The 15,352-nt window shown below is 38.5% G+C and overlaps 1 protein-coding gene across 2 annotated transcripts; it reads left to right on the forward strand.

The window, feature by feature from the left end:
* The first annotated feature begins 515 nt into the window (after positions 1 to 515).
* Positions 516 to 8,863, forward strand: slc16a9a (solute carrier family 16 member 9a). Of its 2 annotated transcripts, none has more exons than XM_020047050.3 (6): positions 516 to 776; positions 1,577 to 1,803; positions 2,515 to 2,658; positions 4,419 to 4,514; positions 4,900 to 5,757; positions 5,948 to 8,863. In XM_020047050.3, exons 1-6 carry the CDS (start codon positions 769 to 771, stop codon positions 6,130 to 6,132), a joined length of 1,518 nt encoding a protein of 505 aa, XP_019902609.1. In that variant the 5' UTR covers positions 516 to 768; the 3' UTR covers positions 6,133 to 8,863. The 2 variants fall into 2 exon arrangements, with proteins under 2 accessions (XP_019902609.1, XP_010868192.1); XM_010869890.5 differs by lacking the exon at positions 516 to 776 and adding an exon at positions 1,005 to 1,353.
* Positions 8,864 to 15,352: the final 6,489 nt, after the last annotated feature.

The raw sequence follows: 15,352 nt of genomic DNA on the forward strand, positions 1-15,352 counted from the left end.
TGCAAGCAGGTTATTGCAAGGTTTCTATTTTTCATTTTTCCCCTTGAAGATTTCAGTTTGTTCTGACATTATTTCTCTTTGTCTAAATATTTTACATCACAAGAACCTGGCATTTTAACAGGGGTGTGTAGACTTTTTATATCCACTGTATGTTTAAATCTGCAGTATGATATACAATTATTACTCCTTTTAGTTTTTATCAATTCTTAATTTTTAAAGATTGCATTTCAATCTAACTTGAAAGACTTCACAAATGCAATACCTTTGGCCTATTTCTGTGTAAGCTATTATCTTGAAGAATAAAAGAATAGCCTAGTAGAACAGGTCCAATATTGTCGAATTAATACCATAGGCTTATTATCGAATATATGTAATCTGAAGCTAAACACAGTTGTGGGAGCATCATACTGTGTCCACTAACTCAATAGTCGCACAAGATGAGCTTCCTCAAACTGAGGTAGCGCATAAAGCCGCGCTAGCAAAAACAGCTTTGAACCGGTTTGTTCTCCGTCAACAAAGCGGTATAAAACGGATAATATAGTCGATGGCATACAAGCTGCAGTTAGGAGCCAAGTCTCCACACGGGACCACAGAATATAGCCTAGCCTACTGGGCGCTAGGCATCCGCCTGTGGGATGTTGTTTCTTTTCGTATCATATTTAAATTGAGTTATAGGGATAGGCTACGGATCTTAATGGCAACTTCTAGGCAAACGCGCACTTATCCTGCATTTGCCTGTTATTGTTATTCTAGTGGTGGTTGCTGTTGATGTTAAGGTAAGTCGAATGCATTTCCTTGAGTTAAAATAACAATTGGATATTAGTATAAAAACAGTAATGGTCTATAGATAAGCTTACATCTGGGCTAGGCCAATCTGTGAGTGTAAACAAATATCAGAAATACTAATAAAATAAATCATTATTTAAAAAAGAAAAACCGGTAGTCTTTGTGTTGGTGACAAAATGTTCTACCATCCTGATCTTTACACGCAAATGTACTGTATATATGCACAACTTTTTGCGCGCTATTTAAAAATGTATTATGAGCGGAGGATGCTTCGGCAGTAAAACTCAAATTGTTGTTTACCAGAAATTATTAATGAACGCTGAAAAAACACTAAGGGAAACAGGGTGTGCCTTTAAAAGTACAGTGTTTCTAAATGACAGCAGCCACAACGGACAACCTAGACAGTCTAGACAACAAACTCCCCTCCTCCAAGGTGTGGTCTGTGGCGGCATAAAATGCACTGCCCAGGATGGAAAAAGTTGCACTCTGTTTGAGAAGTAGCCTAGGCTACACTAAAACAGGTGACCTGCCTGGTAGACCAGGCAAGAGCAGCATCAACATCTATACGTGAGTGTGCTTTGACATTTATCAATGAATTTAGAAATTACAAAGCAACTTAGGACACCTGCCACTTAGTTGATCATGCTTGATGTCTCTAAACTGGCTTGTGAACTGTGATCTGTACTGTCATGCTTTTGGTCAGTTGCAATATTTAAGTCCTTGTCTATTCCACCTGTGTTTTTAACACTTTATTTTTTTCTGTTTTCCTTTGGTTGCTTCCCCACCGAAGCTGCAACATTCAAGCAGACAGCATGAGTCCCCAAAGCTCAAAAAAGGTTTTGGATGGAGGTTGGGGCTGGGTCATTGTTGTGGCCTGCTTCATGGCCCAGTTCCTGGCCTATGGATCCCCCCAGTCGGTGGGTGTCTTGTACCCAGAGTGGCTCAACACCTTCCAGGAGGGAAAAGGCATGACGGCTTGGGTTGGTTCCCTGGTCTCTGGAGTTGGACTCATAGCCAGTGAGTTTGAATTTAAATTTTAGATAGGTTAACATGGGGGCTGATTAATTTTTTTTAAAGTTAAACTTTTTCTTTGTACTCCATTACGTACAGTTAAAAAAACTCATTATCATTCCATTATCATAAGTCAAGATTTAAAATTCCAGCTGTTTCTAGACACATGACCAAATTGTTTTAATTTGTTTCAAAAACTGTAGGCTATTTATTACATTTTTTAAATGATTTTAAAAATGATTCACTTTCATCTTGAAGTAGACTAGTTGCTTGTGAAATTTGGACAGACAGGCCTTCCATGTGTTCAGATCAAACAATACATTACTGGAAATAGGATTTTAGTACACTTTAAATGATCTCCTAAATTATTTCAACTATATATTTGAAGTACATTTAGAATATATTTTAAGTGGACTAATATTATTTAAAATCATGTATTATAATATATACAAAATTCCATTTTAACACACTTAAGTATACTTATTATTGTGTTAATAGTACTAAATACTATTGTAATACTATGTTAATACTATTTAGTTGACCAAAGTATGAATGAATTGGTTCTAAAATAATATACTGCTTTTTTCGTCTTGGAGAAACTGGGCTAGACTGTTTCAAAATTAATGTGAGAAACAAAAAGACCAAGATTTTAGAAAAAATATACCAAGATGCAAATTTACAGGTGACACTCCCTGTCTATCCCATGTCCTCCCCCAGGTCCTGTTTGCAGTGCTTGTGTGGATAACTTTGGAGCGCGCCCTGTGACCATCTTCAGTGGGGTCATGGTGTCAGGAGGCCTCATGCTCAGTGCCTTTGCTCCAAATGTCCAGTTCCTCATATTTTCTTATGGGATCGTTGTAGGTAAGTCTGAACCTTGTTGGGATCTTTTTCTGTTGAAGGAAAAGTCGTTATTAATAGGTTTGTCGGACAATTTATTGCGGAAACCTAGCTCAAATTATTGTTGTCAAAATGAATCCTGTATTCTTCATATAACCGTATAACTTAAAAATCGTTGCATGGACAACATTGGCAAGTGCAATAGTCTTTATGAAATGCAAATCAACTAATCTTGCTACCTGCACAATTCTAAAATGAGTTTGAGCCTAATCTCAGAAATCTGTTAAACTAACAATGTAGGGCTCATTTACTTTACATAATTTAGCAGGCAGTCGTACCCACCACTACTTACAGTAGTGAGTGCACACTACGTACATTTTCATACCTTTTCATCTTGGCCAATATGGGAATTGCACACACAACTTTGGTATTGCGCTCACCATGCTCTTCAACAGAACCAGATGGCAAAAATCCACTAGACCATGTGAGCCAGTGATTCATAACTAGATAAGCTCAAGCCTTTGTTACTGTAAAAAGCTTAGGTTAACCAATGCATGTTCAGATAACTTTCCGACACGAACAACTTTCCACGTTAACCAGTGGCACAGGTCAGCACGGCTTTTGCTAGCTAGCTATTGTTCATGCATCTACACAAGTCAGTGTTGAAAAAAAAAAATCCTGATACATTTTTCAGCATAGTAAGTTAATAGTCAACACCAAACTGCAATATACATACTTATTTCAAGACTTAAACTACCACACCCAGTAGTTAGCTTGTATTAGTAAAACAAAACTAATGTCACTGTATTGTCCATGGACCAGCATTACTCAATGACAATATATCCAGCATGCTTGCTTCCAAAAATAGCTAGTTACATAAAGATAATAGTCAATACCAAACCTTTTGAAATAGCCACGCTGTCAATTTATAATACATGCATGGATAGGCATTGTGTTAGTTAGGCTGCACAGCTTGTTGGCTAAGAATATACTATTTGGAATATCCGCCATAGATGCACAAATTAGCTCATACAGTAGATGACTTAGTACACCATTTTTGGGAATGTATCTTTAAGCTGGTGAGAAGGTTGTTTGAGAAGGTTTGAGTCCTAAGCAACATGCTTAAAGATTTTAAAGTACATTTTGAAGTAATATAGGTACTGTAAATCAAAGCTGTGTGCTGACAATCCCTTGGTGTAGCTGACAATCCCCGGTGTTTTAGGAAATTATGCTTCAGACAAATCCATTCTTCCCACTTAAAAGCTTTATTTATTTATTGTTTTCATGAAAACATGGCATATTTATATTAACATGTGATGGATGCCTTACCCCATCTTTTTGACTCCCCCATCACAATTAAGTAACACTGAATGAGAGCCGTGTCATTCTATGAGGAAGGAGGCCAATAGACAACCAATATTAACACTGCCTTTGGCATTGGCCTGAGTGAGAGGCCATGCATATTTTAAGAAAGACATCTATTTTTAGACAGTCCCGTTAGACTCTGGTTAGTATTCTCTAATGCCCCCATTCCCCCCAGATATCCTGATTAGTCTAATTATCAGAGTCCCTTGGGACTTAATCACAAAGAAACAGCTTTGAAACATGGTACATTTATGTTAACATATGACTAACATGTCCTTATACAGTCCATTATATTATGGCCTTATACAATGTTTGCAGTGCAAGGCTTTGTTCAGAATATGAAATATTTACTTGGTAAATAAGGTACTGTACATGTTCCTTTAAAATGTGCTGATGGATACCTTTATTATTGTCCACAGGTCTTGGCTGTGGACTTGTCTATGCTGCCACATTGACCATCACCTGTCAGTACTTTGACAAGAGACGTGGCCTTGCCCTTGGCATTGTCACAACAGGTACTTTAGCCCTACTCTTTGCTCAAAGGATTCACACAAAATGTCACATGCTGAGTTCGCTCAAGGTTTATAAGCCAGAAGATTTGGAATGTCAGGGTAAACGTTGTAGTATATAAACATTGTAGTAATTAGAGAGGTTGATTGTTAACTACAAAAACACTGGCAATACAACACTGGTTTGGGGCATTCTGTTTATTCCCTAAAACATTAAAATCCCCCAAAACATTCCCTAAGGGAATACCAGGCTGCATCAAAGGAGAACAGGGAGGGTAGCTTTTGGCCAAGTTTTTCCATTAAGCAAAGCATTTATAAAATTAATATTCAATCATCTCCAAGGCCTTATGCTTGGAATGCCAATAATAAATAAATCCCTTCTCTCATTTAGGCACAAGTGTAGGAGGATTCCTCTATGCCACAGCTCAGAATGAGCTAGTTGCTCTCTTTGGTCTGAATGGCTGCCTTCTGATTGTTGGGGCCTTAGCCCTAAACCTCATAGCCTGTGCTGGATTCATGAGGCCCCTGAACATGCCTGGTTACTACCTCAAACAGAAAGCTGCTCTGGAGCGCACAGAGGAGCAGCTCTTTGAAAAACTGCCCGCCGACAACCTGAAAACCACACCGGGCGCTGGGGAGAAAACCCTGACAATCAAGGATCTCTTGATCACCATTGATGCCAAAGACATCACCGTAACTGAAAAAAACAAGAGCTTCATGGCAGGGTCCGCCATAGTAAGAATTATTAAAAAAAAACATAAGGCCTACTCAAAGTACATGAACTCCACAGCTGACTTCTTGCACGACAGGAACTTCATGGCCCTTTGCATTGCTATTTTCTTGTTCACTCTGGGAGCCTTCCCTCCGGTTCTCTTCATGGAGGACGTGGCCTTGAGTGAGGGCCTCACTGACGGAGTAAGCATTATCCCACTGGTCTCCATTGTAGCCATCATGACCGGTGTGGGCAAGCTGGTCCTGGGCATTCTAGCAGATGTGATATGGATCAACAGTTTGTTCCTATATGCCTTCACCCTGCTTGGCACGGGGACAGCCCTCCTCCTCATCCCTATCTCAAAAACATACATAGAACTTCAGGTACTCTCGGCTGTGGTGGGCTTCTTCTCAGGGAACTGGTCCCTAACGTCATACATAACCACAAGGATTGTGGGTCTGGACAATCTGACCCAAGCCCATGGGATCCTCATGTTCTTTGGTGGATTCGGGATCATGATTGGGCCCCCCGTTGTGGGTAAGAAAGATTCCACTTATAACACTATTGGTTAACATACTTTCTGAGTGTGTGTTGTATAAAAATAGAAAAATGACAATAATAATGTGTGAGTAAGAATGTATTGGTCTTTAGCACACTCATTCTTTCGTTGAAAGTAAATTCTGACTAATGAAATTCTTGTTTTTTCTCTTGCTCTTTCCTGATCCAGGGTGGTTCTTTGACTGGACCCAGTCTTATGACTTGGCCTTTTACTTCAGTGGATGTTCTGTGCTCTTGGGAGGGGTCACTCTTTTTCTGTGTACACTGCCCTGTTGGGACAAAAAGAAAGTAGACATAGACAGGCCTGATATACAGTACACCAGCAACTGTGACAAAATAGCTTCTGTAGCCTGAAACTAGCCTTCACATAGACCTAACCATGAAGTGATACTAGTGATTCTTGCTAATAAGTTTATACCAGTGGTTCTCAAATGGTGAGTCACAATTCAAATTTGAACCAAATTATGCCCTTCAACAAGGGTTTTTCCTGCTGCCAGATCTCTGGCTGTGTACCTGAGAAGTATATGCCTTTTCTATAAAAACATTTCAAGATTAAACTACAACACTTTTTATAGCATCAATTTCAGGCCATATTTATTGAATTCAAAATAAAATTAGCAGTCAATATTTAAAAAGTAGAAATCTTTAAATAATATTTCCAAGCAAAAGTGAAGGAGTGGATGTTGAGATCAAAATAATTAACAGTAGAACATATAGAAACATTGTAAAAATAATGATCAAGCACAAAATAAAAATAAATGCAATCACATGATTTTAAATCAAAGAGCAAAACTGTATTTTAAAAGCAAGAATACATTATTTGTTTTCAATTAATCTTTACCAACAACCAAGCCTATTAATTAAATTTTGCCTAAGCTCGTGCCTGCACTACTTTTGGTTACGGTACTCAGATCTATGCTTTAGCTAGTACAAATGTATTTCCAAGTATTGGCATATTTTTTACCTGAACAGCGGGGTTAAGAGCAAGACGTTTCCATTAGTCCAATATTGGAGGGACCGTTGGTCTTAACCAATCAATAACCAGGTTTGTTTTTGGTCATCTCCTTATTTTGCACCAAATTGGAATGTGAAATGTCAAGGTAAACTAGTCTGCCCATGTTTGTAGGTTTCACATTTTCTCATTTAGAAATCGGCTATGAAGACACATCAGTGCTTTCTTTACCTGACTTGTATGCCTTGATGCAAACACAATGCATAATGACAATGCCAAAACTTGCAATATAAACAAATGACAAAAAAATCTAAGATCTGAGGATTGTAAACAAAGATTTTAACCGCAGGCAAGAGCATAGTGAAATAGAATCAATCATGTTGGTTTTTAGAAAATTCAAAAATAGAAATTTACATCGGTTTTCAAATCAAGATTTTTTGAATTTTAAGTTTGGTCTTAATTTAAAATGCACTTCCTTTTATTCTGATTTTGATATTTTTTGTTTACAATTCAATTACTGTCAATTCAAATACTGTCAATTCAATTAAAATCATCTACTGTTTCACTTTATCTCAAAAATATCATTTGTAAGTTTTCTACTTTATTTCTAATGTTTATTTAATGTTGATGTTATTTTAAATGGACTATATATGCTGTGAAAAAGACCCCTATTCCTATGTTGAACATTTTAATTATGGCCTCATTTTTAGAGGTCTGTTAAAAAAGAAATTGGGGGGAGAATTCATACAATATTTACTTAGAAATAATTGTACTTTGTGTATTTCCATTTCTTTGCTTACTTCAAATGGAAATTACATTTTCTTCTGGTGACCCTGTGGGGAAATACACACTAACAATAGCATGTGTAGACTATGAATGAAAACTGACAAAAGACTGTTGAAATGAATCATTAATTAACATATTGAAAAGTATGGACTAACTATTTAAATAAAATTTCCAAAGAATTTCTTTACGTATTTCCTGGAAAGGAATACAGGAAGTGGAAAAAAGGAGGGAATGCACTTTTATATACTAAATGCACAACAGCTTACCAAAGCACTACTATGGTTCATGCCAGTCAACACGTTATGCCTGAAGAATACAAGCCTTGCTTTCCAAGAACATAAAATATAGGGTAAATACGCACACATTTTGTTTTTAAATTCATTGGGATTGTATTTTAATTGTGCTGTCCAAACTTGTTTCTTGGAGCTGGGATGTAGTAAACAACACAGATTGTCTTTACCAACCTAAGACCTTGCTTGTGGACCCACTGTGCAAATAAGGTCCAATTCCTAATGTATGTTGGTAATTTATGGCATGACCCTTTTGCCTCATTTATTCACCAGGCTGATCCTATAGATTTTATGTTTTAAATAGCATTATATTTTAGTCTGCTCAACTCTATCAATGTTTGTAAACCACTGTTCATATGCACATCCCAGTCCCACATACATATTGTATGTAAAGTGATTTAATTATTAATTATCATTATGTTTTGTTTTCTCACGGAATAGAATTCGTTTTATATTTTGTCACTTTATTGTAAAATATACAACAATATTTTTTTATGCTTTGTAGTGTATTTTCTTCAGGTTTAGGACTACTCGGATATTGTTTTATTTTCAATCAAGCATCTTTTTAAATGAACTAAAAAACATCTGTGATCCAAAAAGTCTAGAAATATTTAAATTGCCACACTATATTATGTTGAACCACTTTGTCTTATTATTGTCAGTATTACAGTATTTATGTTTATAATATTTATCTGTTTGTATTCTGTTTCACTCTCATCTAAAATTGTAAAAAAAGGAAACTATATTCAAAAGTGATTCTGGATGTTATCTGACTAGCAAAAGATGGGTCAGTGTACAGTACTTTTTGGCAATATTCCTTTTAGATAACAAAATACAGCAGTAAAGGGTCATTTCATGTTTATTTGACTAGGATATGAAATCCAACAGCACATTAACTGTTCCAATAGTCTTTTTTGTTTTCTAAAGGAAATATTTAATAAAGACAGAATAGTGCATGAATTTATAACATTTCTGTTTAATGATGTGTTCGGATTTAACATATGCACCATTCATGGCTCCCAGGGCACAACAAAATAAAATGTTTGTTTCATTTCTCTATCTGCATTTTAAATTGAATGAACAGGTAAATATTACAGCCAATATTAATTTGTTTTGGTTTCATGTTTCATAGATATGTTGATTGACAGTCAGTGCATTGGTTAGTGTGTGCCTTTGTTACATATTACATTTACGTTTTATTCATTGAGACACTCTTATCCATAGTAACTTACAGTTAGAGCATACATTTTACGATACCTTGGTGGAACATCCACTCAACTTAATAGTAGAAAGTACATTGTAATTCATTAGTTATCAGCTTTTTTAGGCTTAGGTGGCCATTTGCAATTTTTCCCCCATACTTTCCTTTCCAAAAAAGTTGAAAAGGAAAGTTTTGAGTGAGGAACAGAAGTGTTCAATTAGCAGTGGTCTCTTAATTTTAACCTTTCTGTTCCTCACTCAAAACCTTCCTTTTCAGTGGTCTCTTAATTTTTTCCTGAGCTGTATAATAGTAGACATTTTTAAATTATATTTCGAAAAGCATTTGGAAAATGTTTTTGAAAATAGTGCATTTCATAAATGATTTGTTATTGCAGGTGTATTCCATTTAGGAGCCATTATGTGTTACCCTGATGATTTTGTGTTATTTGTTTTGTTCCAGGTTGTAGTGCAGCGCCTAATTTTCCCAACCTTAGTGATGTGCTTTGCCAAACCCCCCTCATCTACTTTTCCCACTTCCTACTTTAGCAAAACATAGAAAGAGCGCCAGAGTCTAGCTGTACTGCTTCAAATAAAAAAGCTGGATAAAGCATGAGCGAAAACTACAATAAATATAGGCATTGCTTCTAAAAGATGGAGGAATACAGACTGATTTGGACTTGAGAAGTGACGCCGAGTTGTGAATAGCTAGCAGAGTCCATAAAAAAAACCTAACAACACTAACAGTCAGTTGCCACAGGGGTCAGACTCATTACAAAAGCAACAGTTTCAAAACATAGATTAAAGATTGTTTGCCACTCAGGCAACCCTTGACTCCTATACGGAAATTGAAACATATGCTTCTTCCGTTCTGGATTATATCAACATTTGCATCAAAAATGTCACCACCCGTAAACTAATACAAACCTTCCCTAAACAGAAGCCTTGGATGTACAGAGAGGTCCGACAACTACTGAAGGCAGAACTTGCACGATGCGGAAGCCTACAGCTCATCCAGTGCCAACCAGAAAAGGGCATTAAGATGGCTGAACATGACCACAAACTGAAGATTGAGGAGCACTTCAACCATGCCAAACCTTGATGCATGTGGCAGGGCATCCAAGCTATCACAGACTGCTGGCAAAGCCTGCAACCACTGTGCCAGTGCTGAAGCAGTCGACTACGTCAAGCCTGAGCGACTTCCGACCTGTTGCACTCACCCCCACGATCATGAAGTGCTTCGAAAGACTGGTCTTGGCCTACCTTAAGTCCTGCCTCCCCCCAACACTGCATCCCTCCCAGTTTGGCAACCGACCGAACAGGTCTACAGAAGACGCTTTCCCCACTGCTTTACACTCTGCCTGGTGATCAGCCCCTCTCTCTGCAACTGGACTTTGGACATCCTAACTAACAGACCCCAGTCTGTCAGTTTAGACAACTTCACTTCCTCTGCCCAGAACCTGAACACTGGTGTTCCACAAGGCTGTATATGCTGAGCCATGTCCTGTACTCCCTCTTCGCCTACGACTGCGTTTCTGTACACAGTTCCAACACCCTCATCAAGTTCACAGATGACACCACGGTGGTCGGCCTGATCAGTGACAAGAAGTCAGCCTACTGTACAGGGAGAAGGTCAAGCGTCAGGCAGTACAGTGCGCTGACAACAACTTGGCCTTCAATGCAAAGAAAACCAATGAGATTGCAGTGCGGATTACAGGATGTCTAAAGGCTGCAGTCACACCCCAGTTCTCATCGCTGGCACTTAGGTGGAGCGTGTGTCCAGCTTCAAATTCCTGGGTGTCCACATCTCTGAGGACCTCTCCTGGACTCTCAACACCACAACCCTGGTCAAAAAGTCGCAGCAACGCCTATACTTTTTGAGGAAGCTGAAGAAGGCCTGTCTGTCTCCCAAGATACTTTTTCCCAAGAACCTTTGCCACTGCACAATTGAAAGCATTCTGACTAACTGCGCCACAGTGTGGCCAGCACATCACTGGTGACCAGCCCCCAGCCATCGTAGACCTACAGCGCAAGCGGTGTCTGCATAGGGCTCTTCATTCCCGTACTAGCAAGTTCAGGAATAGTTTTTTCCCAGCTACTGTAACACTGCTGAACTCTGTGACCCAGCACTAACCATACCCACCCACCGATTAATACTGCCTCTCAGGGACCTTGTTGCACTAATCTCTTTGCACTCTTCACTGTTACTACAGGACAATGACATTGCTTTGCAATGGACATTTTCAGTTGTTACAGGTCTACCTCGGGAACCACAATGCTGCCATCTCTGCATTTCAGTTGCACATGCTACCTTGCACTTTAAATTAGCCTTCATTGCACATTTAACATTTCCATTTGTATTTGCATTTGCCTTCATTCCACATTTATACATCCCACTTCTAACAAACATTGTTCTTAATTGTTTCATTTGTACTTTTTTGCGCTATTCTATTTGCATTTCTGATTAGATGCTATAACTTCATTTCGTTGTACTTCCATGACAATAAAGCTGAATCTAACCTAATATAAAAAGCTAACGACGTTAGCTAACTCAGATGTGGTAAACTAGCGTTTTAGCTAACGTTTCTGAATCAATCCGGTGACATGAACATTATAACTAACGGTATAGCTATTAATAATTAGCCTTTTTATAGGTGGTGTCATGTTTTCAAGCCTCAGTAGCTAATACATGCTCTGTAGCAAAGTTATTTCTCAGTTTTCATTTGTTTCTACAATTCCACTTCAAGCCGACAGATGGCTAAACTTACCTGGCAACTCAGAAATGGGGGGGGGGGGGGGGGGGGGGGGGGGGGGGGGGGGGGTTAAATGTTTAGCCGTATGTGCCATACCACACCCATGTGCATGTTTTTGTCCATACCTTTTATATACAGTCTATGGTCCATACATAGAAAAAATAAGTTATGTAGAGATTGGTTTTCATCTTATAGGGATAGCGTTTGAAGCCATTTTTACTTATAACCATAATAGAAAATCCACTATTAACCAAATGTTTCCCACTGGCAAATATTTTCCTTATGAGAAGATGGACTTAAATAACACTTTTTTAAATAACACGGGGTGATCTGCTTGTACAGGTCTGGACTATTTTTCGTTTGGTGAACTTGATACATGGATCCCAATTAGTTCGAAGTTCAAAGGGCAAAGAATACACTCATTTTAGGATTAGGTTGAAAAAAGTCGAAAAGGAATGTTTTGAGTGAGGAATAGAAGCGTTCAATTTGCAGTTGTCTCTTAATTTTAACCCTTCTGTTCCTCACTACCTGTTAAGGCTGGGGCTGGTTTTATTCTTAACCTACAAAGCAATACATGGACTTGCTCCTACTTACCTCACTAAAATTATCCAGCCATACTTACCAACACATACAGTGAGGAGAACAAATATTTCATACACTGCCGATTTCGCAGGTTTTCCCACTTACAAAGCATATAGAACTCAAATTTCTATCATAGGTACTCTTCAACTGTGAGTGATGGAATCGAAAACATCCAGAAAATCAAATGTTATGATTTTTAAGTAATTAATTAGCATTTTATTGCGTGACAATACGGTGCAGTCGTCCTGTCCCCTTTGCAGAAAAGCATCCCCAAAGAATGAAGTTTCCACCTCCATGCTTCACGGTTGGGATGGTGTTCTTGGGGTTGTACTCATCCTTCTTCCTCCAAACACAGCGAGTGGAGTTTAGAACAAAAAGCTCTATCAGACCACATGACCTTCTCCCATTCCTCTTCTGGATCATCCAGATGGTCATTGGCAAACTTCAGACGGCCTGGACATGTGCTGGCTTGAGCAGGGGGACCTTGCATGCGCTGCAGGATTTTAATCCATGACGGCATAGTGTCTTACTAATGGTTTTCTTTGAGACTGTGGTCCCAGCTCTCTTCAGGTCATTGACCAGGTCCTGCCGTGTAGTTCTGGGCTGATCCCTCACCTTCCTCATGATCATTGAAGGCCCACGAGGTGTGAACTTGCATGGAGCCCTAGACCGAGGGAGATTGACCGTCATCTTGAACTTCTTCCATTTTCTAATAATTGCACCAACAGTTGTTGCCTTCTCACCAAGCTGCTTGCCTATTGTCCTGTAGCCTATCCCAGCATTGTGCAGGTCTACAATTTTATCCCTGATGTCTTTACACAGCTCTCTGGTCTTGGCCATTGTGGAGAGGTTGGAGTCTGTTTGATTGAGTGTGTGGACAGGTGTCTTTTATACAGGTAACGAGTTCAAACAGGTGCAGTTAATACAGGTAATGAGTGGAGAACAGGAGGGCTTCTTAAAGAAAAACTAACAGGTCTGTGAGAGCCGGAATTCTTACTGGTTTATTAGGTGATCAAATACTGATGTCATGCAATAAAATGCTAATTAATTATTTAAAAATCATACAATGTGATTTTCTTGATTTTTGCTTAATTGGCAGTGTATCAAATACTTTTTCTCCCCACTGTATCTAAGGTGAGTGTGGGTGAGTTAATGCAATTGTACTGTACTGCTCTCCCACTGCTACACCCTTAGCCAAGGTCTATGCTTCAACACAGCTGTATAATAATAATAATAAAAGGGTAATAATCTTAGACATATAAAGAACACATGTCAGTAAGAGAAACATTACCGGCTTAGAAAGTAAAACCAGTTCATTTACAACCCATTATAGCCCGAAGCAAACAAGTCCATGTTTTGACTGATAAGAGCTTTAATACAGAATTACCTCATAAAGACAAAGGAATGCCTCTGTCTGTCAAGGTCATAGTGTCATATCTCCTTTGTCTATGTCAGGCCAGTTTAGACTGGTTTAAACCTCTCTTTCTGCCTGTGTCTGGGTATTGGAATTTAAAAAAATATTTTTCGAAAGTGCATACTCAGTCCAGAACCAGCCGTTGGATCAGATTCAAGGACATGACTTCCCCTACTGGTTTCTTTTTCCTTTACATGTCAGTTTTGTCAAGCACTGTAGCTCTCATTCAGTGCAGCGCATTAATTTAGTATAGCTCCACCTAGCGTTTACGGACTAATAATAATGATAGGATATATTGTGGAGGGTTGCAGATCAAAGTTGTTGAATATTGCATTAAATTAGGGAGTATGCTCTTGCCACTTTGTAGGCAAGTTCAATGCTTTTATAGCGGATGCAAGCTTATACTGCTGCATTCTTGATATGTTGTAAAAGGTTTTGATTGCACAAGCAGGGAGTCCTATCTATATTTAGTTGCAACAGTCCAGACCATAGATTATCATTTCCTGGATTAGTAGCTGTGCCACTTCCTGTATGAGGTACGGTTGCCCAACATGAAGAGCTACCTCAAATTTAATTTAGGATCCAAATATGTTAAGAAGGCTGTTCATTAAATTCTTTGATATAATTGAATACAAGTTTTCACAATGTGACATCTACACTGATTTTTTACACTTTTTTTCAATTATAATGTATTGTTATTGTAGAATAACCTATCTCATAGCCTATGGCTTGACAACTTCGGACAATTGGGAGACATCAAGCTTGGTTGAATACTCTTGCCAGGCTCCTCACCTCGTTCTCCCCCTTCACTGACATTGCATTTTTGTGAAAGATATATGTAGGTCTTGTGATGATCTTACACATTCATTCATTTGTGTAAATGTTATCAGTTTCATATTTTCCACCTCAGTGTCTTTCATAGCATCTTTTATTTCTTTCCCAAAATGCATGCACATATGAATGCATGCGCAGACACACAAAAACACACACTCACACTCACATGTACTCTCTCTCTTTTATAAAAAAAGGAAGGTTATGATGAAATGTGAAGGCCACCCCCAGGCTACCTCATACATTAGTGCATTGTCTTCAGATGAGCCACTGTGACGACCACATAATGAGGTGGCCAACATGCCTCTCATGTCACCTCTGGAGGAGATCAAACTTGAAAGTATTTTATGACAAAGTCAAAAATGACAAATAAAAACCTTACAATAGCCTGGTTGCATAAGTGTGCACACCCTCTTATATCTGTGGATGTGGCTGTGTTCAGAATTAACCAATCACATTAAAACTCATGTTAAATGAAGTCATTACACACCTGCTATCATTTAAAGTGAGTCTGATAAATCACAAATAAAGTTCAGCGGTTCTAGTAGGATTTTCTTAGTTGAATCTCAGAGCAAAAGCCATGATCCGCAGAGAGCTTCCAAAGCATCAGAGGGATCTCACTGTTGAAAGATATCAGTAAGGAGAAGGGTACAAAATAATTTCCAAAGAACTGGACGTCCCTCCAAAATTTATGAAAAGAAAACTGGTCAGGGAGGCTTCCAAGATGCCTACAGCAACATTAAAGGAACTGCAGGAATTTCTGGCAAGC

This window comes from Esox lucius, chromosome 6 (assembly GCF_011004845.1).
Source record: "Esox lucius isolate fEsoLuc1 chromosome 6, fEsoLuc1.pri, whole genome shotgun sequence".
Taxonomy (NCBI): domain Eukaryota; kingdom Metazoa; phylum Chordata; class Actinopteri; order Esociformes; family Esocidae; genus Esox; species Esox lucius.

Excerpts from the sequence above, each read along its gene's own strand:
- slc16a9a (XM_010869890.5), top strand. The coding sequence starts at position 1,256 with ATGGAAAAAGTTGCACTCTGTTTGAGAAGTAGCCTAGGCTACACTAAA. Across the intron at positions 1,804-2,514 it reads TGGAGTTGGACTCATAGCCA|GTCCTGTTTGCAGTGCTTGT; the intron begins GTGAGTTTGAAT and ends GTCCTCCCCCAG. Across the intron at positions 5,758-5,947 it reads GATTGGGCCCCCCGTTGTGG|GGTGGTTCTTTGACTGGACC; the intron begins GTAAGAAAGATT and ends TTCCTGATCCAG.